Genomic DNA, 27,705 nt, shown 5'->3' with positions numbered 1-27,705 from the left:
TAAGCTCACAATACAGTTTCAGTTAGTTATCGTTTTTTTTCTTTTAATTAGATTCTTTATTTCAGTTAACGAAAATGTTTACAATTTTAGTTTTCGTCATTTTGTTCGTTTTCGTTAATGATAATAACCTTGGTTTTGACTGCTTAAACCACAAACCCATGGTGCATCTAGTGGTTATTTGAGTTATGTTACAGTCTTAAGTTGTGTCACCTTTAAGTTGATTTAATTTTGATGACAAATAGCCGCTACACTTACAATGAGGAGATATTTTTATTAAATGATCAATAGCATGAACAAACACCAATGAAAGAACATTTTATCTAGAGTTAATGAATACATTTGGAAATATTACAGATTCAGCAATTCAGCAATTCAGCAATTCCATATTAAATGAGGAGACATTATAAACAGATTCCACTCTGAAATGCTTTTTCTTTCAAGGAGCAGCTTGTGTGAAAATCAGTCTCCAGTAGGTGGTGAACAGACATAAGCAATGACTGTAAAATATGTTATGCAATGACATTATCAATGTAAGAGCAGGTTTAAAATGCACAGTTCAATTAATGAACACTTGAGATCTGTCCGTTTGATCAAAAACTTGCACTGTGGGAAGTTAACTTCATAAATACAAAAAAAGCCTGACCTGAATATAAAAATACATCTGCTGTGACAATGTAAGCGGATGCCTGGGACCAACTCATTCTACTTTACTGTATTCAGTGATTTGTTGTTGCTGTTAAAGCAGGAGGGATGGGACGGAAGCAACTGCATGAACTACTGAGGTGGCCCTTTTCCCACAAAGACCCCATCACACACTGCAAATTGTCTAGAGGGTGTGTTGAGCTTTAACGATGACTCTGGTGGAGTTCTTCAGCCTATAAAATAAAGAGAGAAAAAAAATAATTGAGTCACAAGCCACAAACTGTCAAATTTACTTACAGATCAATGTCAAGTTCCATCTGGCATTTGAAGTGTAATTTTAATAACAAATACTAGTACATTCTTAACTTTTAGCTTTTTTTTATGTCAAATATGTTATAGTAATACTGACAGAATTGGAGTACTTATAGCTTTTTTTTTTTCAGAAACTTAACTTGAGTAGGATGCAATATTCTCACTGAATTTAGTTTTTTTTTTTTAATTACAGCAAGATTATGCAGTATTTTCCCCTTACTGTATTAAATAGCTGAATTGTCAGGAAACTCTGATCATAACGTTACCTCTTACAATCTCTTCTATATTTGGTACTTTTGCGGATTTTTACATAATTGCCACGGCATCATATACTAGGGAGAGTGGACAATTAAAATAATCTCAGATGATACACACACACCTTTTTACAGAATTAACGGTGTGATCTAGATGACTACCGCTAAACATGTTTGACTCACAAGCCTCAGTCTCACCATTTGCCATATTTGCAGGATGTTGTCTTCAGAAACGGAGCACATGACCCATCGCTCTTTGGCGTTCCAGCAAAAGTCAGAGACTTTGGCTGTGTGGCCTCCATGAACAAACTGGACGATACAAGTAGAAGCAGTTTTCATTACTAAGGTACAATAGTGTTGAGATGGAGATCCAAGTTAGCCGTCTACCGAGATGTTTGTGCAGCTGTTGATGTTGCAAGGTGCTGATATATAATGACAATATCAGGTGGTTGTCGGTTTTGTATCTGATAGTACAGAATTTTAAAAATTAGAAAATTGCTCCTCCTGTGACCATATTTCTTCATATACTCCTTGCTTAAAAGGAGGGATATTTTACCTTTTTAGACAGAATTAAGCATTTTAAAACATTTCCCTGTCGTCTACATAAACTGTAAATGCTATGCTTGCATCTGAATTCCTCATTAATTCAACTCCACAGGTCCATCTTCAACCCCATTTCTGAGTAATGACACCAGAAAGGTCATTTTGAGCGCTGTCCCTTTAAATGCAAATGAGCCACTTCACACCCCACCCCCTCCAGGTTGTTGGCTGTGCTGCTCTGTCCCATTCAACCACTTGTGTTCATTAATACAACTAACAACTGAACATTGTCGGTAATCGGCTCGAAGTTTGGACATATTTTCAGTATGGACTACAACCGCTGCTGCTGACAAACAATTATGGCGTTCTCGGAGAAATGTTCATCAGAAGTCTTGACCTTATATGTGCAAATGTTGTGTAACTAGTTATAGACGTAACAAACTAAGCAGGAATTAAAACAGGTTGTAGAAATCCACTCGATTTTTGCCACAATGAATATAAAGTTAGCTTTGCAGCACCTGGAGGGTTCAAATTCAAACTTTGTGAACTATTAGGGTCCAAATACACAAATAAATGTACCAAAGTTAATAAAAGTGGGTTGAGCAAAATACGACCCCTTTAACGCAATTAATCCATGATTAATCCAAGTAAGTGTAATCAGTTCATCCTTCAGTCCAAGTGGGAAAAAACCCACAAGGGGTTCCTGAGATATCACAAGATCGAAGTCCTATTGCATGTTAAATGTCTTCATAATCTGATAATTAATTAATGAACTCTCGAGTCAAAGTGAAGGCTTATGCCAAATTACAAATTTTTAAGCCAAAATGTATCCTCTCAACATGTATCACTTTCTGAATTTACGGGGAACAGACTGAAAGAGCTCTCAGAGGATGGCATATCCCTCTAGCCGCCACAAATCAAAAAGAACATCAGCTTAGTTTCACTGACTTTGCTCAATGACAGCAGAGGAGAGGAGTCATTTTCCTGGAGAAACACTGAATGCTTTTCTAGTTCAGCACCAGCAATGAAATGACCATGTCATGACAGACCAGCATTTAATCATCCTGATTAATCTACTGCTAACAAACTGAAAAGCAGGCCTACCAGTAGCTCAGCTGGGCCATCCGCTGCATCTTCTGCTGACTGTTCCTCTCCGATTTTACTACAAATACAGACAGAAGTATTTAGCTTTTTACCAGATGATGACAAAATATGACTCAGGTGTAGAGATGCTTACCTGAGGTCCCAAATGATGATGCTGCCGTCGCTTCCACTGGATGCCAGTATGGTCTCATTATGGGGTGACCACTGGACCTGAAACAGCCAGGAAGAAAACACAAATCACACACCACATACTTCAAATATATGTAAGGAAAAAATGCTTTACATGTTAACTTAAAGGAGTGAGGAGGAATTATGCATTTTAAGACATTTCCCTGTGGTCTACATAAACTGTAAATGCTATGCTTGGGTCTGAATTCTTCATTAATTCAACTCCACAGGTCCATCTTTAACCCTATTTCTGAGTAATGACACCAGAAAGGTCATTTTGAACGCTGGCCCTTTAAATGCAAATGAGCCACATCACACCCCACCCCCTCCAGGTTGTTGGCTGTGCTGCTCTGTCCCGTTCAACCAACAACTGAACATTTTAGGTAATCGGCTCCAAGTTTGGACATATTTTCATGGACTACAACAGCTGCTGCTGACAAACAATTATGGCGTACTCAGAGAAATGTTCACCGAAAGTCTTGACCTTATATGTGCAAATATTGTGACATAACAAATTAAGCAGGAATTGAAATATAAAAATGATCCCCAGTTTACATAGATTCCTGGCTGAATTTGAAATATATATATATATATACACACACATACACACAAATACATACAGTATTAAGCTTATAGACTGCTCCAAATGCGAAATGCAAATGCAAATGCTCCAAACTATATGAAGAACATTTTACAGAGAACTAATGTTTAAGAATCCCTTTGTATGTATTTGTTTGTATGTTAAGATTGTTGTAAGTTCTTGTGGCCTTGTCGATTGTATATTTGATCTTTGCTAACTGTAGTCTTTGAAATAAAGGTAAAAAAAAAAAAAAAAGAAAAGCAGGACTTAAAACGGGTTGTAGAAATCCACTAGATTCTTGCCAAACTTAATATAAAGATAGCTTTGCAGCAGCTAGAGGGTTCAAATCCAAACTTTTTGAACTATTAAGGTCCAAATACACAAATAAATGTACCAAAGAATATTAAAAGTGGGTTTAGCAAAATATGACACCTTTAAAGCTGCATAGTTTGATAGTTTTTTGGCATCATTGGGTAAAAATTCCTTAATCACCTCTGAGCATACTGTAATTCAAGTGCTCTGAGACAAAACAGGAATTCTATCATCTCCTGAGGTTTTCATCCTGTAGAAAATCTACCCTGACAGAGTTTTGGCTGGCTGTAATTACTGATCGCTGTTAAGGTGTCCTCAAATCCAAATTACTGCCCTAAAGCTGCAGAAAGTTGGTGTACGTTCCGAAAATCTGCCATTTTTCTATTAATTTTAGATCTGGAGGCTTTTTCTTATATATGTCAGGGATTCTTTTTGAGGCTTTGCAAATGTTTAGTTTAAGAACTCAAATGTTTGTATTTTCATCGCATTATGTCATCTTGACCTACTTTTCAACAGATTACACAGATCTAAACAGAAGATATAAAGGTGCCATTAATTCCAGGAAATGTTTGGAGAGTCAAAGCTCTTACCTGGAAGATCTCATCCTTGTGTGACTCCAAGGAATGAAGCTTCACCTTTGGGTTTCTCAAGTCAAAGAGAGCTACCGTCTGCGAGTTTGGAGACATATCAGCTATATTACAGTCTTCTGGGGCCATACTGTAGCCTTGTAACATCAAAAACTGTCTAAAATTGATAATTAATGGAGTATTGCTTTACCTTGTCTGCAGAGCCGGTGGCGACGTAAACTTCGCTGAATGGGTTAAATGACAGACAGTTGACCTCTTCTTTGTGAGCATTTATTGAATGGGTGGGTTTGACAGTGCTGCTTTCACGGGTATCCCAACTGATGGAAAAGAGGCAGAGCCATGTCATTTACATCATTTGATCAATGGCAAACACACCTTTTTAAAGTATAAAAAAAAAGTTTCTCACAGCATGAACTTCCTGTCATGTGATACAGATCCAAACAGTGATTCGTGGACTAAGTGCCAGGCAACGTCTTCCACCACATCAGTGTGACCGGTAAAGGTTGAAATGGGATCAAGCCCATCCCCCGTGGGTATACTACAAAGATTCCACAGGCAAACTGTCTAAAGATGAAGGACAGATGAAAGGGTTTAATGCTCTAACATTTACTTTCACATCACAAGCAAGAGATAGGAATATGTCTCACATGTAGAGTAGGTCAAATGTGCACAAAATGCATCTTAACCCTAAAGACCTAGAACAATTTTTGTAGCAACTTCCAACTTACATTTAACCTTTCCTCATTGATTCATCCCCACTTATTGTAATATTATCCTCTGAATTTCTCTGTGAAAATCAGGTTTTTTTTTTATATTTAATTTACTGATGATGTAGATGTCCATAATAGCTCAGAATAATTTCCAAAGTTATTATATTAACCTCCTGAGACCCAGGAGAGTACAAATTTCTGATTTTTTTAATGAAAAAATTGCCTAGACTGAAAACAGCATGACACTGATGCATTTTTTCAGAAACATTTTTTTTTTCTCCGAGTGTCCTGTGCAATGGCTTTTTTTTTTTTTTTTTTTGAAGATAAAGCTGTGGAACTCTTGTCCACAAATATGGACCAAAAAACATAGCTGGGTCTTAAGAGGTTAAAGCAGAAAATTCAGAAAGGGTGAACTTTTCAGCAAAATATATGATTAAATAAAGAAAAAGAAGTGTCTTCAAGCACTTATTTGTCAAACTACATGGGCTTTACTAGTATATCAATCACACACCCGATGCTGCTGAAAAGCTGAGAAACTGCATTTTACCTGAACTATTAAAATGCACTAGTGGATCAAAAGTTAGTAGACATTTTAGATTACTAGATGCTTGTGGTCCCAGATGGCTGTGTAGGTTTTAGAGGATTAAATAGCATATTAGAAGGATTATACCAATTCAAAAAATGTATATACTATATGTAGCAGGAAAAAATAGCTCACTTTAAAATTAAGTTTGGTTAAAAACAAATGCTCTAAGGTTTTATGTTAATAGAGAAATCAGACCAGAGTTTAGTGAGGGGGATAAATGACAGCGCTCCATATTTAATTGAATTACAACCTCAGTTTAAAAGTCCAGAGCCTCTATGATGATATTTTCCATTCAGTGGCACTGAGCAGTTTATAAAAAACTATAAAAAAATGGAAGATGCTTTTGAATTTTCATGTTTAATATATTAAATTTGTATATTTGAGATGCAAGAAAAATATACATTTTTGTTGATAACCAAGTAAAAATTGTCAAAAATAAAACGCAATAGCGCAGTCCTACAGTGGTATTATGGGTCAGATTCAATTGAAAGACATGGCCACAAAACCTTGTTCTGTAATTGTTCTTCTATTTGGTTTATACATCTAAAATGGGTTGGTGTGCCTATAGATTGACAATGTAATGTTGTTTGGCCAAGTTTATTACGAGACCCTCGGGTGAGAGATTATACAATGACTAAGATACATATTTTAAAGTTTTCTTGTCACAAATGTTCTTGCATTTTTCTGCTGTGAACCTCTCTTTGGAGAAAACATGTATGCTGTGTGGTCATTATTTCCCAGGACCAGTGTAGCTGCAAAGACAAGTGACAATACTTTAAGGAAGAATCTTAAATGATTTCTTACATGGTCATCAGATGCACTAATCAGGCTGCCAAGCACATTTTCATTCCAGGAAATACCATAGCCTTCTTTCGTATGACCTCTGAGACGCATTTCAGGCCGACACTCTCCAGATGGATCTGAGGACAATTAAATTAAGTGCAAAAGAGTCTGTAGATTTTCACTGGATGAACACAGGATAAGAATATAAGACACAAGTTCTTTTAGTACGTCTTTAGTTCATAGGCTGTCTAAACATCAGTTAACTCATGGGCTTTTCTTCATGACTTATGTACCTGGCTTTGAGGTGTGTTTGGTGCAGTCAAACACTAGCACCTCTGAGGAGGGACTCTTGGTGGCAATAATGGAGGGGTTCTGGGGCATGTAGCGGGCACGGTTCACCTCTCCCTCATGGTTAATCTTGGTTTCTATCTCAAACTTGCCAATCATTGAGCCAAAGCCTCCAAATTCTGAACAGGGAAATACAGATGCAAATAAAAACACTACATGCATTTTAAGCCTGGTTTTGTACACTGTTGCCCATAAAGTTGGAATGAAATATCTTTACATCTTCTCATGAAATGATTGTGACAATGTGATGTATTCTAGATATATAAAGTGTAACGTGGACTCTGTATGTATTTACTGCACCTGATCAAAAAGGATTACTGATGTGTATAAATAGGAATAAAAAGAGTGTCTGGAAACAAAATTACTCCAGTGTTATAGGAAACAGTGTTTAATGTGGAAGATTCATAGAAAACATCACCATGAACCCCCTGACTGCCTGCCTTAATTAACACGTGAGTTTAATTTTCGCCAACCTTTTTCACCATCATACTCTGAGACCTCAGCCTCGTAATCGTCGTTTGGCATATGGACACTTGCAATGACCAGGTGATTCTGCTCATCAGTTGTGTGAGTCCCCAAAAGCAACTGCTGCACATTGTAATCCTCCCCATCTGGCCTGGCAGGGGACAAAACATTGGCATCATTATTATGCATGTTGTTACATCCACATGCTAAACATCTACTAGCCAAGGGTGTTCTCATACCTGAAAATGTTTGTTATATTGAAAACATTTGGTCAGTTTAGTTTGTTTTCATGCTGCACTTTTGTTTTTTTCCAAATATGCTACATCTCCCTTACTGGTAGCCATATTCCAATGTCATTATCTTGTTCATTTGCCACATTTAACTTTTTCTGCTTGTTTTTCTACTGTTGATGGTAATGATAGCCTTGCATAACATCCTGTGATTGGTACAAACGATCCAAAAAATGTTTTTGCCCTACACATGAACCAAACCATGGTTAGTTAGTTTGGTCCGGACCAAGAACAACTCTTTTAGGCACCTGTTTGGTCTGCAATGTGGTAAGGAGGTTTCATAAGTGTAAATTTGGCTCAAATCAAACTTGAATGTCCGAAAGTCCAGAGCAAATGAGATACAGTTGTTGTGAAAGTATCCTTAACCACACGTAATGATAATAATGGTGTTTACTTTGTGACCTCAGGCATCCACTGAACTGTGAGGCTAGGCCACTCCAATGCATGGGACATAATGAGGTCATACAGGAATGGAGTGTTTTTCTTCCAGATCTCATACTCCTCATTTCTCATGTTCTCCAGAACTGCCTCATCCGCTGCACCTGCACCAGCACCAGCAGATGCACCAGCACCGGCAGATGGACCAGCACCGGCAGATGGACCAGCACCTGCAGATGGACCAGCACCTGCAGAGGCAGAGAGCAGAGCAAGATGTCAGAACCTGCAACTTTGCTTCAGTTTGTTTTAAAACCTTCAACAAGATCTAACAGCAGATTTCAATTGCAAATAGTGACAGAAACTGCCATTACGTCTCAGCAATTGTCACATTCCTATTGACTAAAGCAGTTCCTTGAAAAGGGTGTACATTTCATTTAGACAAAAATTAACTCCCACTACCAGCAGGGGGCAGTAGTGTACAGTCTATCTGCCAACAGGTGGGTTAGCCAGGTGACTACATGTCATATTATATTATGTTACTTGCCGTTGCATCCATTGACTTTACCCTCCGTGTCTGCCATTGTGGGTTAAATAAATAGTTGAGCTCCAGACGTTCGGATTAACCGAGACGATTAAAGTCTCAGATCCTCCTGTCGTGTGCTAACAAACCCCGCTGGTATTCCTACACAGAGGCTTTTTCTGACGTTAATGAGTTAAACAAACAGCTGTGAGTAATTGATGCAATGTGGGAATATAACCTATTGGTACAGAGAAAGCGTCCTTTGACCAATCAGGACGCAGCAGATGCGCTCGTGTCTATCAGGGGGTGGTGTTAACTCTTTAATTATTTCATTATTATTATCATTACATATAATTTTCTTTTTATTTATGTTTATTTCAGTCACAAACGGAAAGGTTAACTTGAGTTTGGTCTATACAATACTTTTGTGAAATGTTCAAATTATCTAACCTTTACAAACATAGCTGTTTTTCTACGGACTTTTTCCACAAGCTGGCTTTTTACTGCTTATTATTTCACACGTGGGCCTGTCTGTCCATCTTGACAGCAAAACTGAAGAAAGACAACATTCACTATCTTACTTGCTATTGGTCGACAGTGAATCGTCGTTTGAGTATAACACGATATGATTGGTTGGATATAGAAAGCGGATCTCTTATTGGTTGTTGCTGACGCGGGTTGTTAAAACAGTACATTTGCTCCACATTCACCGTATAGAGGCTGATATGCCAGGAATAACAAGACAGCCAGTATGTCTACGACTGATCTGTCCCGTGTACTTGACATTCTCCGGGTAATATATCGCCATGTACAGACGCTGGAGGAGTTTGCAGACAGCATCGTTTTCAGAGAAGGCCAGAGAGCAGTGCCCGTTGAACAAGGTGACACGAACCGCTTCAAGACATTCGTCCGGGGCGTTTTTGTCTGTGCTGACAAAGAACTACAGCAAGTGCCGAGCTGCAACCAGGTAACTTTTGTGAATGTACATGTAACTCTTTTGTCGATAGGCGTTAACTCTAGTACAGTGGACAAAACCTTCGCGATATGGCTCTTTAGCTAGCTGCTACATGCTACTGCTATCATGGCTATGGAGCAATGTCTGAGAATGAGGCTATGATAGAAAAAGTCAACAATATATTAGATAATGATCCTTTTTTTATCACAAGTAGAGCTGCAACCGATTAATCGACTCAAAGTGATCCCAAAAAAAGGCATTCAACCACAATTCTCCTGAATCAAAGCTTTTTTTCCCCTTCATTTCTCTGCTGTTAAACATTGGTTCCACTGTTGTGTTTCACACGGATGCTTATTGTGACGCACAAAGAAGCTTCAATTCAGGAAAAGTGCAATAGAATATCTCCCTTCAATCAATTCGAGTCGATAAATCGAGTCGGGACTTTTTGCATTGACTTCAAGCACCTAGTTGATTAATCGGTTGCAGCTCTAATTACAAGTTAATCACTTTGGTCTGGTAGCTTTCAGCTTTGTTTCATGGGTTAGGACAAAAAAAAGCTCAATTCAATCTACAATCAATGAAAACAGTGAGCCTCACAAGACATGGATTAGTCGTAAATCATTTATTGATACATATGATAAAATAAACAGTGTATTGGTATGTTGCTGTTTCATAGAAATATACTATGAACTGAAACTTGCACACATAAGCATTGAGATTAGTAAGGTTTAGTTTATAAAACCACAAACAAAAAGATGGTACTAGACTGAAAGATTTCAATTCATTGACAATTAAATGAGTTGTGTACCTTTTGTCTCAATGTACTTAAAATATGATGTTATACTTTCCACAGATCTGTACTTTGCCTGAATTGCTGGCCTTTGTTCTTAACAGTCTGAAGAGGAAGAGAAAAAGAAATGTGTTGGTGCACGGTTACAACTTTCTGACTGTGGCTCAGGAGGAAAGAGATGCAGACCACTTCAAATTCCAAGGAGATATCACTCAAAGCGCCGCTTACATCCATGGTAGCGATTTATGGAAGAAAGTGACTAAACGACTGGGCACAGACATCACACGGTATCTCTTTGAGAGCTGTTCAGTGTTTGTGGCAGTCCCCCCTTCATGTGTTTTCCAGGTTTGCGGTAATCCTGTCTATGACAGGGTGTCTGTGACAACTCCCACCTCAGGGATTTCTCTCCAGCCTCGATTAAAGACACACATTAGCCATCAGACCAGACATCATGGAGGTGTGGTGAGTCTGAAAAGGAGATGGGGAGCTAGTAACCCATCTAACAGCAAAAAGAGGTGGAGAAAGGATGATGGAGAGAAAATACAAAGGAAAAGAAAGAGGGAAATTGAAGATGATGAGAGTATTAAATCTGCAAAAAGGAGAGCAGCTGAACAACCTGAACTCACACTAGACAATCACAAAGCTTGCTATGAAACAGCAGTAGAGCAGACCATGTCAGTAGAACCAACACCATTTGTGAAATCTGTGGAAAACAATTGCACTGCTTCTAGAAATTACACAGAAAAGCAAACAACTACTGTTCCTGTGGAGGGAGGACCCAGCTGGAGATCAGGGATTTTCCCCCCTTTGCCTCCCTCACAGTGTTTTTTCCGCACATTGGGGATATTGTATGGGGGCAGGGGGATGCGTGGCTTTCTTCTCAACAGGAAGAAAAAGAGTTTGCAGGGATCTAAACAACTTCAAGGGAAAGATTTGATAAGAGTTATATTCTTTGAGGGACAGGCATATCTAAGTGGAGTAGAAAGAAAACCGAAGAAACTTCCCCGGCGTTTTTTTAATATGGTTCCTGTATTTAATCAGCTGTTAAATCGACACCGGAGGTTTCCCTATGTGAGAATACTTCAGAGGCTATGCCCAGACTTGGAAGACAAGGATGCAGGTGAAGCAGAGTTAACCTCGCTCGTCTGTCAGCACTGTGCACCTCACCGGGTCTACCTCTTCATCAGGCAGTGCCTCATAGCTGTCATCCCTCAGGAGCTCTGGGGTTCTGACCACAACCGGGTTCATTTTTGTTCAAAGGTCAGAGGCTTCCTGTGCAGTGGGAAATATGAGAGGCTCTCACTGGCTGAACTGATGTGGAAGATAAAGGTGAATGATTGTGATTGGCTGAAGATCCGTAAAACAGGTAGGATTATCTCAAAATTATAAATCTGTTTCCCTTCTGATATGTCTGTTTTGACCACAGTACACTACAAGATTAAAATTAATGTATGAAAATGTTCATGCTTCTGTAAGAGCATGTAAATTGGTACACTTGAGCAGTTTGGGGCATAAACCTTTTAAGAAAAGAGACCAAACTGCTTCCTGGTGGCCATGGTGTTACTCTACTTAGAAATTATTTAACCAATCTAAGCAGAAAAGGTGATGCCCACTCCTGTGTTTTGATGATTGATGCTCTGATAGAATATAAAACATCAATGGTGAATTCAGTGATTTGAGAAAAAAAATCATGGTGTCTCATGGCATAGGCTACACTTAATATCATGTCTGGTGCATGCCTGTAGTGCAGAGTAAATACTTGGTTTATTTACTCCGATGTTACAGATTCAATATAAATATAGCCTTAGCGACTTTACTTTCACTCTATCTCCATTTCCTTCAGGCTTCTCCCGATGCCATTAAATTCACTATTAACTATAGTTTGGAATTTGGTATCATTATAATCCTTAACCATCCAAAAATAAAAGAAAACATAACCTTTTCTGAATCATGACGTTTTGTTATAGGCCGCTTCCCACCCAGTGAGCTTGCGTATCGAACACAGGTCCTGGGTCAGTTCCTGGCTTGGCTTTTAGATGGCTACGTTGTAGGTTTGGTCCGAGCTTGCTTCTATGTCACTGAGAGTGTGGGACAGAAAAACGCCCTGAGGTTCTACAGACAGGAAGTCTGGGCCAGACTGCAGGACATGGCCTTCAGGTACAAACACATTTACAGTGGTGCATTTGTGCTGTTGTGGGACACAAGCTGACAAAACGTAAACCATTGTTGTGATTTAGAGGTCACCTCTCTAAGGGTCAGATGGAGGAGCTGACTCCAGCTCAGGTGGCGTCCCTCCCTAAAGCTACGGTGATCTCCCGCCTTCGCTTTATTCCCAAGACTGATGGCATGAGGCCGATTACACGAGTCATCGGAGCCAATACCAAAACCAGGGTTCGTTCTCACTATAACCATGACACCGACAAGTGCCTGCTGTGATGACTTGTTTGAAAACATGTAAAGATTGTTTGGTGCTCCCTTTTTGCTCTTGTAGCTGTACAGAGGTCGTGTTCGTGATTTGATGGACGTGCTTCAAGCCTGTGTGCACTCCACTCCATCCCTCCTGGGCTCCACAGTGTGGGGAATGACTGACATCCACAAGGTGTTGAGTTCTCTGGCTCCGTCCCAAAAGGAAAAACCACAACCACTCTACTTTGTTAAGGTTTTAAATTTTCTTAAGTTTTTATGTCCTATTCTTCTGAACACAGTATTTCAATATTACCATGTAGGAGTTTCCTCAGATTTGGCAAAAAGGTTCATTTGGACCCAAGGATGATTAGGCCTAATTCGATTCGGACCAACGGAGGTCACTGTGAACGTCACAATACACATTTTTAGTCAAGTATTCATACTCAAATTATGATAGAATTCCACATACACTCAACAAAAATATAAACGCACCACTTTTGTTTTTGCTCCCATTTTTCATGAGCTGAACTCAAAGATCTAAAACTTTTTCTATGTACACAAAAGGCCTATTTCTCTCAAATATTGTTCATAAATTTGTCTAAATCTGTGTTAGTGAGCACTTCTCCTTTGTCCTTTGCTGAGATAATCCATCCACCTCACAGGTGTGGCATATCAAGATGCTGATTAGACAGCATGATTATTGCACAGGTGTGACTTAGGCTGGCCACAATAAAAGGCCACTCTAAAATGTGCACTTTTACTGTATTGGGTGGTCCAGGGGGGTCAGAAAACCAGTCAGTATTTGGTGTGACCACCATTTTCCTCGCAGTCTTCATGAATTCTCTGAAACAGCTTTGGAGATGGCTTATGGTAGAGAAATGAACATTCAGTTCACAGGCAAAAGCTCTGGTGGAGATTCCTGAAGTCAGCATGCTGATTGCATATTCCCTCAAAACTTGTGACATCTGTGGTATTGTGCTGTGTGATAAAACTGCACATTTTGGAGTGGCCTTTTATTGTGGCCAGCCTAAGGCACACCTGTGCAAAAATCATGCTATCTAATCAGCATCTTGATATGCCACACCTGTGAGGTGGATGGATTATCTCAGCAAAGAAGAAGTGTTCACTAACACAAATTTAGACAGATTTGTGAACAATATTTGAGAGAAATAAACCTTGTGTGTACACAGAAAAAGTTTTAGATCTTTGAGTTCAGCTCATGACAAATGGGAGCAAAAACAAAAGTGGTGCGTTTATATTTTTGTTGAGTGTACATCTGCAATAGGGTCAGAATAATATGTTAACTTTAACCGTAACTAAAACTATCAGTGGAAAAATGTCAATAACTGTAATCAAAATTAAAACGGTTTTCATGAAAATTAAAGAAAACATGATACTGTCAATTATGCAGCATGAAATAAAATAAACTGTTCAACTGTAGGTTAAATCAGCTTCATTTTTGTTTAACCTTTATTTGTATTGTGGTTGCTATACTACAAATATAATCATTATATTCGACATTTTAATAAAATTTTGTGATAAAATGGCTTTTCACAACTTGGGACCTTTGGATTACCAGTGGTTTTGTAAGTCATATTTGATTTCATCTTATCTTTGTCAGTCTCACCATTAATATCTGTAAAACTAAAACACCAACACTGAATAGAAACAGACCAAAAGCTAGATAATTACTTCAACTTCAACTTTATTTGTCCCTTGAAGGGCGATTTGTTTTGCAGCAGTTACACAAGTGTTCACAATAAACAAACAATAAAACACAGTAAAAACACAATAAAAACAATAAAATACAGTAAAAACAATAAAAATATCAGAAACATAAAATAGACAAAAAATAGAATAGAAAAATAGAATACTTATAAAACTATTTTCATGCTCATGAAACTAACAGAGCAAACTAAAATCTCTCTGAAAGACTAAAAAGAAATGTATCAACTTCAAAACTATAACTCTGACCTTATTGTATTATTAATCCATTTTATTCAAAGGTCAACTTCAGTGTGACTCACTGTGACTTACCAAATCACTTTTTCTGGTCTATCTTCAACACCATAGTCCCATCATACCTGTGGATCTAGTAAGAAATGTATTTGTTCTCTGTTTAAGGTGGATGTGAGTGGAGCCTATGAGAGTCTGCCACATGATAAACTCATGGAGGTGATTGGGGAGGCTCTGGCCCCTGTCCTGGAGGAGCCCTTCACCATACGGCGCTATGCCAAGGTCTGGGCAGACTCCTATGAGGGCCTGAAAAAGACTTTTGTTAGACAGGTATCGTCTTATACACAAAAACACGTATTTACACAATTGGACCACAATTATTTCATGATTTCCTGTTCATAGTTGAAATAATTTTCCTTCATCTAAATAAAAATCTGTCCACAAAGATATACTATCATCATTTCCATGTTATTGTCCATAGTTTGAGGTTTGGTTTGTGCTTTGTTAATGATAAAGAAATATGGCCAAAAGTATTGGGACACATTGAATTTAGGTGTGTCTTTTCTAACAAGGGTCTGGGCTACAAAACAGTAATGACAAATCTCCTTATATAGTTTTATATTGTAAGATAAGACTTTATCCCACCATGGGGAAATTTCACAGTTAACAGCAGCAACATACAACAAGCAATTGTAGAGAGAAAAGACAGGCAGAAAAACCACACAAATGAAAAATATAAAGAGAATTGGATAGTTTCGTTTAAATTGTTATCTTTGCTTCCAAAATGCCTTAGATGGGGTTTTTGCTTAATTTCATTCAACACTGATATTTTTGGGTTTTTTTGTCCATAACTATAATTTTAAAAGTTCTACCTCTAAATTTGTAAAATGTTTTTTGTGCTTTGATTGTAAATAATAATTTTCTATCACAACTAACCATCTACTTTCTTCACATCTCACTTAGGAAGAAAAATCTCCCATTAAACGTTAAGGAAATATTGACATTTAAGTCTCAAATCAGCATGAACAGGACATCTTACAAGCTGTAGCCATGATGTGTCCCAATATTTTTGTCCACATAATTTATAAACATTAATATTTCCTTTATATACAATGATCATAGTCATGGATTAAAAAAAAAAAAACCTCTCTCTGAGCCATTTTAGAAGCAAAGATAACAATTTAAGCAAAACTAACCAATGCAGTGATATTTATCACAATATAAAACTATATTATGATGTTTGTCATCATTGTTTTGTAGCCCAGACCCCTGTTGGAAAACAAACACCTAAATTCAGTGTGTCTTAATACTTTTGTCCATGTAGTGTATCTCATTGTGCTCCCTGTGCCATTGTTTAATCGCACTCGAGTGGAAAATTAGGTCTACCAATTGTTCAATTTCTGAGATTTGGTTTTCTGATTTACTGTATTTTTTCATGAGTTAGCTGCAAATGGCATCACGCTGCACCATGTTCAGTGCCAACAAGTGTCTTGTCCTCATTAGGTGTATGATATTATTAGGCTTCTACTATAATGATAGAAAAACATATTTAGTCAAATCAAATGTGATTATCACGATAGTCCAGTGCATGATATTTGATGGTGTTGTTATTTTGTGGTATTGTAGGCAGATCTATTAGAGGATAACATGGGTTCCACCAGCATGAAGGGGTTTGTAATGTCGCTGCAAAAAAAGGGAAAAATTCATCACACAATACTGGTTGAGCAGGTGAGATCTGGACACATCCTTAAATTTGAAGTTAATTAATATTTTCCTACAAGATGCATTTTCTTTTCTTCCTTTCAGCATTTCTGCTCAGATCTTCACGGCAGAGAGGCATTAGAGTTCTTCACACAGATGCTGACTGGAAGTGTTGTTCAGTTTGGGAAGAAGTGAGCTTTGTTCACATGTCACGTAGTTACACATGTGATGTCATTTGTTGACAGTTACAGTGTGTGATGGTCACCGTTCATGTCATTATGTCCCTGTGTGTTCCAGAACATACCGTCAGTGTCGTGGGATTCCTCAGGGATCAGTTGTGTCCAGTCTGCTCTGCTGTCTCTGCTACGGTCACATGGAAAATGTGCTGTTCAAAGACATAACTGAAAACAAAGTGTGGGGTGGATGTTTCTGCTTCTCAGTCTGCATGAGCTTCTGTCGCTGTAGTAACGCATCAGCTCCAGTAGCGAGCAGCCTTACTGTTTCGAGGTTATTTACACCTGTGGATTATTCCTGTGTCTCTTTAGGTGTTTAATGAGACTCGTGGACGACTTCCTTCTGATCACCCCAGACCTACATGAAGCACAAACCTTTCTCAAGTATGTCTTTATTTCTTGTGCAATATAAACAACAACATCGTAATCACAAATAACTAACAGTACAATGTGTGACGTACATTTGACTTGAAAGGAAAGTGCTTTTAAAAACTGTGTGAATGGAAATGAAATCTGAATAGGAAAACAAAAAAATATTACAATAAGCTAATTCATGGGGGAAATGATTAATCTGGGGGGAAAAAAACAAATTTTGTATGTTTATGTATACAAAGCAAAAGCTTAATAATTGTTAGAAGATCTTACCAATTTTTTTGTTTCATTGTTAAGATAGAAAATATATTTTTTTTGTTTATGTATTTCTGAATGTTAACATGGAATGTGTGTAATATTGAACAACATGAGGAAAACGTTATTTGTAGTTGATTTGTAATTGTAGTTGTAATTGATGTCATTTTCATGAAATGAACGCACATTATCATTAATATTAAAACATATCTTTTTAAAATATTTTGACAAAGCCTGATCTAGGAGGAATGAAACAGTTTAGTGCAGTATCGGTCTTAATCCACTAAACTAAGCATGAAAGGAACGGTTGAGGGACACAGATTGAACTCAACATTATCCTGCATTCACACTTTGACACTTGTATTGTCTCTGTAGGATGTTGCTGGCTGGAGTTCCGGAGTACGGTCTGGTGGTCAACCCGCAGAAGGTGGTGGTCAACTTTCAAGTGTCGGGCAGGGTGGGCTCTTATCCAGATTTTCGCGTGCTGCCCCCTCACTGCCTTTTCCCCTGGTGTGGTTTGCTGATAGACACACATTCACTAGATGTCTACAAAGACTATTCCAGGTCAGGTCATTGCTGTCACATGTAAACAAAACATAGATTTAATATGTTAACTGCTCCTACGTGATACGTTGCTGTGCATTTGGCTGTCTTTATGGTTTCTTGTAACCTGTCTGAAACCCCTTCTGTACTTTGCACTTTCTCATAAACAAGTGACAACTCCCAGACTGGATGATTCATATTCTGGCATAAAACCCAGTAAAAGATTTAGCTTCTTGACCATTTTACAACATTTTTTTTTTATATTGTTTTTCTTCTTGTCTACTTATTAATTTTCATTCCTCACAGCTATGCGGGCCTGTCTCTGCGCTACAGCCTCACTCTGGGCTCTTTCCACTCGGCGGGACAGCAAATGAGACGAAAACTACTGGCGATACTCAGACTCAAGTGCCATGCCCTGTTCTTGGACCTGAAGGTCAGGGAAATACTAAGTATAGAAATATGTTATCAAAACACAAGTGAAATCAAAATCCTCCTGATTATTACATGTATAGACAAATACTCAACAGTATTTGATGTCTGATGATGTTTAGGCCACAGGTCTTTATTGTTGCTTGTTTGTTTTTTATTTTCATGGACATGAGGTGCACAAAACAGCAAAAATCATTATTTCCTTTACAGCTTTGTGCCTAAAATATACCACTCTTCATAGATGGATGGCTGGATGGATAACTTGCTTTGTCCCACAATTGTCAGTTCAGTTCAGTCCCCAAATGCAGTTCAAGTGTATCATTGTACAACATACAAAACACACAACACAGACATGGACCATTTCATCCATCATGTATACTGTCAGTGTGAGCAGCTCAGTGCAGTCATTCAGATATACAGGGTGTCCCAAAAAATGTATACACACTTTAAACAATTGTAAAGTAGGTGTTTATTAAAATTAATTTAATTTTCAAAATGTAATAGAATTTATGAACATCATTTTGTTGTTTTGTCACTGCCTGTTCTCAAACTGACGTGCGTTCTGGTCCAGACACTGCTGACAACGCCAAGCAATGGAATCGCACACATCACACAAAAAAAAGTCTAGTGGTGTGAGGTCTGGTGAACACAGAGGGTATTCAACAAAACCCCTCTGTCCAATTCACCTGTTTTGCAATTTCACCAGACCTCACACCACTAGACTTTTTTTATGGGGATACCTAAAAGACAAAGTCTACGCCATGAGACCTGCAACAGTTGCTGAATTGAGAGCAGCCATTGAACATGAATGCACGCAAATACCAAGGGAATTGTTTCGTGATGTGTGCGATTCCATTGCTTGGCGTCGTCAGCAGCGTCTGGACCAGAACGGATGTCAGTTTGAGAACAGGAGGTGACAAAACAATAAAATGATGTTTGTAAATTCTATAACATTTTGAAAATTAAATTAATTTTAATAAACACCTACTTTACAATTGTTTAAAGTATGTATACATTTTTTTAGGACACCCTGTGCAATGACACAACACACACACACACACCGGGAAGTAAGTCAACAGGCACAACATTTCATACTAAACTACTACCCTGACTCATTCATTAGCCTGATGGCCGGGGGTATAAATTAGCTTGCATATCTGTTTTTCTCCTCTGAAGCACATAATAGCGTCTCCCTGACGGCATCAAAGTGAATCTGTCCTTGAGGACGTGGTCTGCTTGGTTTAAGATACCTCTGGCTTTCTGGACAACCTCCTTCCTCCACAAAAAGTTCAGGTGTCCTAGCTGGACTCCTACAATTTTGGAGCAGAGCCCAGTGATGCTACACAGACTGTTCTTGTCTTTCACAGACAGTCCATAAAAGAAAACGGTTAATAGACTTTCAATAGAAGAATGATATTTTCTCTCCTAAGGTGGGCAAAAAGAACTACAACAGAGGTGTCCTCCCTAAAGCATTAGTCATTTGTCATGTAGAATGTCATTTTACTACAAAGAATACCCATTATGTCCTTGTAAAAACAATAATTTCCTTTAGCTCATGTCTGTTCTCATCTACAGTGACATGAAACCTGCTGGTTATGGATAATGGTAATGTTCTGAACTGTGCACTCAGGAGTCTTTATCTCTTTTTTAAGTTGCACAGTACGTCGGATAGGATCCTACACTGCAGTTACAAACTGTGAGACATAAAGTTTGGAATTTTTGCCTATAAATCAAAAATACTGGTTTTTCATATACATATGTACGTATATAAGAGAAACCTTGTTCTGATTCTTGTTTCTGTTCTTCTCCTTCCTCCTCCCTATATTTGCCAATTATTTACTATCCCAAATTTAGGTGCAAAATGAGAACCTATTTTAATTGGATGACTAATGTATTAATTATTCTGTATTATGAGCTTTGTTCACATTTGCTGATTTCCTTGGTTATGTTGTTCATTGTTCATTTTGCTGCTTATTTTGATTATTTTCTTTCTTTCTTTTTGCTCATTTTCCTTGATTATGTTATTTTGATCATTTTGATTGGACAAAATACTTTCAATCTTCATTCTTACACATTTTATCTTTCATGTAGTGATTACAATACATAAAACACTATGACGTGGGTTCATTTTTGGTCAATAATGTTATGGCAGTTTACAATGATTTTTTTAATTTATTTTTTTTCCAAGGGGACACTTAATTTATCTTTTAGGTCTTGAGCTGATAAAGTTTGGAATTGTTTGAGGTTCATTGTATGACATTTTAAGCAGATTTCAGAAATTTGGTAAAGGAAAGATATTGCTGAGTTAAAAAAAAAAAAGTGTTTGTGACTGTGATAAATACAGAGCAGATGATGATTCATGCCCAACTTGTATTTTTATTTTGGTTTATAGATTTACTCTTTCACAAACTACATTTTTATTTTGTCTTCTTTTTACATCTCAACTCTAAATGTGCTTTTCTCTGCTGAAGATTAATCTGTAGATTTGTTTTTCTTTGCAGACCAATTCAGTCGAGGCAGTTTACCAGAACATTTACAAGCTGGTGCTTCTTCATGCATGCAGGTAAAGCCAGTATCCCATTTGTGCCTATGTCAATAGTAGAACTTTTGCAAAAATAGATTATATTATTTAAATAAGCTCTGTGGATGATTTATTTCCATTACTTCCCTGCAGTATTGAAATACAGTGGCGGTAAACACTAAATAGGTGAATCATAAGCTGTCAAACTCATTCTTACGTGTGCTCACTGACTGTGACTTAATAAATAGGCCTGTAAAGACAATAGTGCTATTAAAATAAGTGCAGGCTTAGTCGTTAATCAATATCTCCACTGAGCTGTGAAGTAACTACACCACCTTTTATCACACAATGTAAATATCTCAATGGCCAGGGGTCTGTTTTGTATTCGTTTTTTTTTTTTTTTTCTGTTTTTTATTTTTCTGCTTTTCCAGGTTCCATGTGTGTGCCCAGAGTTTGCCCTTTGGTCAGACGGTTGCTAAGAACCCCGTTTACTTCCTGCGGATGATATTGGACATGGCCGAGTACACCAACCATCTCATCAGACGGAGCAACAAAGGCAACGTTTCCCTCTGTGCTCTATAGGGAAAAATGCAACGAATACCACATTAAAAATGTATTTTCATCATTTCGTATATTTGTCTGGTTGTTTGTCCTTACTTTTGTACGTGTGCCGTCTACCCCTACAGGGCTGATTTTAGGCACTAAGGCCCAGACAGGCATCATACAGTACGAAGCCGTGGAGCTGCTTTTCTGCCTTTCCTTTTTACTGGTGCTGTCACAACATCGTCGTTTTTACAAGGATCTCATCCCTCATCTGCACCAGAGTATGTAAACATATGCACATTCACAACAGTGATCATTTGGTCTGTTGATTTTATGGAAAAGACAAATCATTAAAAATACTGTAACAGCTCAGGTGTTTTCTGCACTGTTTGGCACAGGAAACCATGCCCAAAACACAAATTGGATGCACTCATGCCACCGTATTCTTCTATAAAAATAATAATAAAACTTTTAAAAATGGAATTTACAGTCCTTTAGAATAGATGCTGATAAATGCTGAGACTGATGATACTTTTAGAATTGTTTTAGGAGAAACAAAATCAGAATTTGTAAATGGAGACCTTCTGCAGCTCTTTCCTCTCTGTCAAAATCAAAAATCTATAAAGACAGTTGGCCTGGTATTCATTTATGCTTTTATAGAAAAATGAAGGTGGATTGTGACAGTTACGTGAGCAGCTGCAGAGCAGGAAAGTAAAGTAAGTCACATTTTACAGGATCATAACAGCAATCCATGTTAATGCCAGCGTGTGAGGCAGAAATATTCTGTTCACATTAATACACTATTGTACGACATAAATCTAATCAAAAGGGGTTTTTTGTAAACCCTTCCTGCTGTTTAAACGACTGTGATGATGTGAATGAGAGACTGGTGTTTCGTTTTGGTTTTTCCTTGTGTGGCAATGTTAGCGTTCACACATGTTCACCAAATTTCTTCAAATAGTGGCCAGGGCCTTTGTTTACCTCTGCAACAGAAGGTAGCAGGCCTTTATTTAAAGGAGGCTTGTATTAGAGGCAGGCCTTTATTTCGAATAGGCTCTGTTTTAATACATAGTAATGATCTAATTTAGTGGAAAAACCTAGTTGTGATCTGTCCCCATTTACAGTTTTTAAAGCACTGCAACACTACAAATACAATGTTTAGGTGGGTGTGAACCATTCATGGTTTGACAGTTTTTATTTTGTAAGTGTTGCTTTCTCATGGTGCTTGTAATTTTATAGAAATGACAGTTTGTCTGAGAAAAGACACACACCTGTAGTGACTGAAATCAAGCAGTAAGACTTTAGATCTGGAACAACAAAATGTTCTAGTCAGCTGGATTATATCGTTGGAGGTGTTACATTAAAGTAGTGTAAAATTTTCATTGTTTTAACTAGCAGCACATAACATGTTTAGCACCTAATGTTTATCTACAATATTTTTTACTTGATTTGTATTTGAGGATCAGGTTTCATTTGGTCGAATCAACACCGACCCACCCTATTAGAAATCCAGCTTTTAATTAGCTGGTTTTCATTTGAGGAAATGCAGTTACCTGTGTTTTCTACCACAGATTCATCCCCTCATCACTTAGTCTATCCAAACAAACAGCAATTATCCGGCAGGACCTTTATACAAGGACTATGAATTGTCTGCCAACCACTGTCTTTGTGGTTTAAAATAAAAAATAAAATTATATGAAAACATCACGGTCTCAGCTTCCCAGGAAGTCATATTTAAATAGAGCACAGTGTTTCAACCAGACAAATATAGATCAGTTTATTGCCATGTAAATACAGTTTTATGGGTCTGCTTGGATGACAATTTACAGGTTATCACCAAAGAGGAAAAGTACAATGTTTTCTGTTATCTTCCTAACAGGGAAGCGCAGTCTGGAGCGACGTCTGGGAGATCTTAGGCTGGCGAGGGTCAGACAGGCCACCAGCCCCAGGACTCCAGTGGACTTCTTTGCGATCCAGACCTAACGCCCCAGTTTATCCCAGTTAAAGCTTTCATCACAAATACAAAGCCTTCTACTGTTGAAAGGTATGGATGTGTGAAGTGTCAGCTTTTCTTAAACAATTACATCGTCAGATTGGTCTGATTTGAACCAGAGTCACTTGAAAATGTGTGTAATATTGATCTGATCTGAAGTTGTACTTACATAATTTTTCTGTTACGGCAAAAGGAGGAGTCCTTAGTTAACGTCTGATATGAAATACTTAAGTGATAAACTTTGATGATTTTGATCATAAACACCCTGTAACGTCAACCACTGGATCAATTTAGGTAGGTAATTGAAAATTGAGCTACTGCACTAAACCCCATCTCCTTCCGCAAGAGACACTCTGGACTTTGATTTACACTTTATGGGATTTTCCATGAAGCTGGGAGCAGTACTTTTCCACAGCACCATTCATGCAAATAATTTACATGTATGGTACCGTGGAAAATTTCTAGGCCAACATTGGTTTATTGGTTTAGTAGAGCTGTAAGGATCACACATGCAGATTTCTCAGTCTCTGTATTACAATACAATCTGGATATGTATGAAGTATTTACAGCATTAAAAACAAAGGTTTCAATGAAAAAACAGCTTCTATAAACCAAAGTGATTTCATGTGACCTCCCTTTGCATTAACATGCCTTTAACCCTTTTGTACAGACTTTATACCAGATATCATTCAACATGTGTCAGATGTTTCAAACTGTAACAATAAATAGTGTCTTCAACCTTTAGAATCCATTTACTTCAGGTTTTTGTGCATGTCTGTTAAGGCTGTAAACATATTTCCTATATTTTCTCAGTGTATCTGAAGAAAAGAGAATGAGAAGTAAATATGTATGCTCATTTCCACCCTGCAAAAACAACTAAGCTAGAGGTGGCCTAAGACTTTTGCACAGTACTGTAAATATGTCGACAGAGATATTATTGGCCATTATAGTGAGGTAGTTAGGTCAGTAATAAAACGGATTTTAAGAGGAGGTTAAACATCCACCATAATGATGTTTAATATGAGCATGAGCGTGACAAAAGTCAGATTTTGTACGCCTTGAAGCGGAGATTACTTTGTATTTTGGTGTAATGTGTACCTTTTATATACCCTACATAAACAGTATATTATACCGTACTCCGAAAAGGACTGACCCTTTGTATATAATATTGTAAATATCCATATAAAGCTCAATGTGAACATCTTTATCAAGGTCATCCATAGTTGACTCATTACATGTCAGATTTCGGGAATAATCCATAACGATTAAGGATCCATGTCTGTGTAGACAACCATCAGTCTTCTGGAAGTTCTCTGTTCAGGAACACCAGGAAGTTTGGGCCTCATTCACTAAAGTCAGCCAAGATGAGACACTCACTGCAATCTTTTTGTCAAACATACCTGTCAAACGAAAGCTTTGCCAACAACGAGCACTTTTACCAGTTTTTAACCTGTTTTTAAGGATATTTCTTACTTTTTTACCAGATGAGCCTGAAATTTGTTTGCCTCAGGTTTTATAATTCAAGAGTTTTAAGAAATCAGTAGCCTAGATTGACCCCAAATAGCCAACTAACAAACCAGGTATACATTGGCGGCAAATTTACATCCTGAAAGCCTGGTCTCCCCACCACCAGAGCTACAATGCCTGTTACACCCCAAAATGACAGCAAGCTCCTAAAAAGAGCAAATAAGAAAACTGCCGACCCGAAGGAGGACATCCATCGTCTGTCGGAAGAATTACGAAGGCAGGAGTCACTCCTGTCCAGTTTCTCAGCTCGTCTTCCTAAACTGTCCAGCTTTGTGGTTGCGGAGCACTCGAAGTTGTCAACAACATTGAGTGCAAGCCTCCAAGATACAATCCCATGGGATCCTCTAACTTCCCGGCAGCCCTCCAGTTCAACCCCTAATCACGGGTCATCTTTGGCCGAGGTGGTGGTCCGCGGCTGTAACCGTAACGCGGATGGTGCCGCCGTTCTCTCCAACCGCTTTGCTGTCCTGGATGATGACAACCCGGCTCACCCAGCTGATGCCCCCGCTCCTCATCTGTTCACGGCTCGGGACACCTCCACCCCACCACCTGACGCCAGGACTTCTTCGCCGCTGGTGGCAGATACCGCCTGTGATGCTCAGTTGGCTGAAAGCCCCACTGACAGACCAACCCAACGTCCATTCACACGGACCTCGACGACCTCCACCTGGCGCAGGATCCTGAAGGAGGCCATGCTCCGACACTCCGGTGGGCTTCCTCGTCCGGACACGACCGGGAACCCTCCGTGTCCTGACGCCGTGAGCCTGCCTCACTCGCCTGCCTCACTCGCCTGCCTCACTCGCCTGCCCGACCAGGCAGTGTAGCTGGTTCACCCACAAACCATGAGTACCACTGTTCCACGTCTCCTCGTCCTCTGTTTGAGCCCTCCACTCTGATTGTGGGTGACAGTATCATCAGACACATTCGCTTCGCCAACTCTATCACAGGCTGTTTTCCTGGAGCCACAGACATACTGGACAAACTACCAGACCTGTTACCGTCACCTCCATCCTCTGTAAAACGCATTGTAGTTCACATTGGCTGCAATGACACAGCTCGTCTGCAGTCCGAGCTGACAAAAATGATTTAAGACCCTTTTAAGTTTCCTGGAGGGCTGTGGCAGGTCTGTTTTTATCAGTGGTCCAATACCAACACTGTCTTGCAGCACAGAGCGTTTTAGTAGACTGCTCAGCCTTAACACCTGGCTCCAACTGACCTGCTGCACATACAACTTTGGTTTTATTGACATTTTTAACATCTTCTGGAACAGTCCCTTCTTTTACAGGGCCGATGGCGTCCACCCAAACAAACTGGGATGCTCTGTTCTAGCTTGTAACTTTCAGTATGCCTTACACTCTGCCAACACATGACTGACTGTTTACACCACACACCCCTACACCTGTGTTTCCCCCCTCGCGCAGTGAAGCAGCTCACAGCTCCCTCCTTTGGTCACACAGTATACTCCTTGTCAGTCACATCCCGGTTTGGACAGCACACAGACTCCCCAGATGCCCACCAAAAGTACCTCGCTCAATGGACCCAGACAACCTCATCATTCTCACAGACAATAACTCCAAAGCAACCACACCTCCAACCAATAACTCACCAGCAACCCTCAGCATGGCACTTTTAAATGTCCACTCTTTGTCAAACAAGACTTTTATTGTCAACGATTTGATTTTAGATCATAGGATTGACTGTTTATTTTTAACAGAAACATGGCTGAGTATGGATGCACCAGCAGTTCTCACCGAGACCTCCCCACCAAATTTTAACTGTTTTTTCCATTAGAAAGGGCAAGAAAGGTGGTGGTACAGCCTCAGTTGCCTCAAACACACTTTCCACCAAACAAATCTTATTTGATGACTATAGAGGGTATGCATGTGACGTCACCGCTAGTGGAAGTCACAGCGGTTATGCCCGCTGAGTGGTAGACAGAGGGAGATGAGTGGCAGCGTTGGTTTCAATACCATCTAAACTTAAGAACAATATTTAATAAAAAAATGGGGAAGAGCTGCTGTGCAACTGACTGTATGAACAGGTTTGAAAAGCAGTCGGAGCTATTGTTTTACAGGCACCAAAAGACAAAGAAAAACTAGTAGATGGATCCACAAATCCAGGAAACCAAACCTAGATTTGTGGACTCTGGTGGCTGTGGCGCCTTCTTTCACTGGGGTCTGCTCCTTTCTGGTGGGTGGGGGTCCCTGCCGCCACGATGCGGTGGCAGTTGGCCCTCTCCCACTGGTTTGGATGTGGCGCTGTGTCGCTGGCGCCTGGCTGCCAGGGTCGGCGGCTGCCTCCTGGTGTGGATGGCTCCCTGAGACAGCGCCTCCTCTTTTACTTTTACTTTGTGGTCCTCTCGTGCTCAGTCAGTCTTTTTAAGTGTATGTGTACTTGTGTGCGTGTGTGTGTGAGTAGGTGGGTGGGTGTTTGGGTGGTACTGATTTTTAAACTTATATGTAAAGCACTTTGTGCTACATCCTCAGTGTATGAAAAATGCTATATAAATAAAGATTGATTGATCTTTGTAAAATCAGCCTGTTTTTTTGACTTTGTTTACATGTTTCTATCTAAAAAAATAAAAACAATATCTTTCAAAATTAAATGCAGCAGTGTGGTATTCGCAGCTTTCAGAGTCCACTTCCTAAAGCAGTAAGGAAACGTGTATAAAAAGCTTTAAACCTCTTACATTTGAATGATCTAATTATGATTATATAATTAATTAAAATGAAAGTTCATAAATTCCATGGTTATTTATTACATTTAGCCAAAAGCAACAGAAAATTCACATTGTTAAATATGGTCTGTTAAAGGTTTTTCCTAAGGAATGTGGCTTTAATAAAACACACACCTTAGTTAAAAGGTGTTCTTAGTTAAAATGTAGGCATCTGTTTAGAAAAAA

The 27,705-nt window shown here is 38.8% G+C and overlaps 2 protein-coding genes across 2 annotated transcripts; one reads left to right on the top strand and one right to left on the bottom strand.

Annotated features, from left to right (window-relative positions):
• Positions 1 to 845: 845 nt before the first annotated feature.
• Positions 846 to 8,224, bottom strand: rbbp4 (retinoblastoma binding protein 4). The gene is made up of 12 exons (XM_030146997.1): positions 8,076 to 8,224; positions 7,400 to 7,542; positions 7,352 to 7,354; positions 6,872 to 7,045; positions 6,600 to 6,715; positions 4,906 to 5,063; positions 4,690 to 4,816; positions 4,503 to 4,580; positions 2,986 to 3,062; positions 2,853 to 2,910; positions 1,407 to 1,517; positions 846 to 875 (listed from the first exon to the last, which is right to left on the bottom strand). Exons 1-12 carry the CDS (start codon positions 8,192 to 8,194, stop codon positions 846 to 848), a joined length of 1,194 nt encoding a protein of 397 aa, XP_030002857.1. The 5' UTR covers positions 8,195 to 8,224.
• Positions 8,225 to 9,286: 1,062 nt separating this feature from the next.
• tert (telomerase reverse transcriptase) lies at positions 9,287 to 24,149 on the top strand. Its single transcript, XM_030146465.1, has 16 exons — positions 9,287 to 9,546; positions 10,388 to 11,690; positions 12,292 to 12,481; positions 12,562 to 12,715; positions 12,816 to 12,983; positions 14,855 to 15,016; positions 16,313 to 16,414; positions 16,493 to 16,578; positions 16,685 to 16,801; positions 16,933 to 17,004; positions 17,623 to 17,811; positions 18,097 to 18,223; positions 20,721 to 20,782; positions 21,172 to 21,296; positions 21,427 to 21,564; positions 23,163 to 24,149. Exons 1-16 carry the CDS (start codon positions 9,331 to 9,333, stop codon positions 23,264 to 23,266), a joined length of 3,315 nt encoding a protein of 1,104 aa, XP_030002325.1. The 5' UTR covers positions 9,287 to 9,330; the 3' UTR covers positions 23,267 to 24,149.
• Positions 24,150 to 27,705: the final 3,556 nt, after the last annotated feature.

This window comes from Sphaeramia orbicularis, chromosome 11, assembly GCF_902148855.1.
Source record: "Sphaeramia orbicularis chromosome 11, fSphaOr1.1, whole genome shotgun sequence".
Lineage (NCBI taxonomy): Eukaryota > Metazoa > Chordata > Actinopteri > Kurtiformes > Apogonidae > Sphaeramia > Sphaeramia orbicularis.
The sequence above is the reverse complement of the archived record's forward strand: the minus strand, read 5'-3'. Positions and strand labels throughout refer to the sequence as shown.

Bases quoted from the DNA above. Each gene is read 5' to 3' on its own strand.
- tert (XM_030146465.1), top strand. From the start codon at position 9,331: ATGTCTACGACTGATCTGTCCCGTGTACTTGACATTCTCCGGGTAATA. The intron at 12,984-14,854 runs GTTTTAAATTTT...TCTCTGTTTAAG, and splicing joins AACCACTCTACTTTGTTAAG to GTGGATGTGAGTGGAGCCTA. The intron at 21,297-21,426 runs GCAACGTTTCCC...CTACCCCTACAG, and splicing joins CATCAGACGGAGCAACAAAG to GGCTGATTTTAGGCACTAAG.
- rbbp4 (XM_030146997.1), bottom strand. From the start codon at position 8,194: ATGAGAAATGAGGAGTATGAGATCTGGAAGAAAAACACTCCATTCCTG. The intron at 4,817-4,905 runs GTGAGAAACTTT...CTTTTCCATCAG, and splicing joins CATGACAGGAAGTTCATGCT to TTGGGATACCCGTGAAAGCA. The intron at 4,581-4,689 runs GTAAAGCAATAC...CCAAACTCGCAG, and splicing joins CCACCGGCTCTGCAGACAAG to ACGGTAGCTCTCTTTGACTT.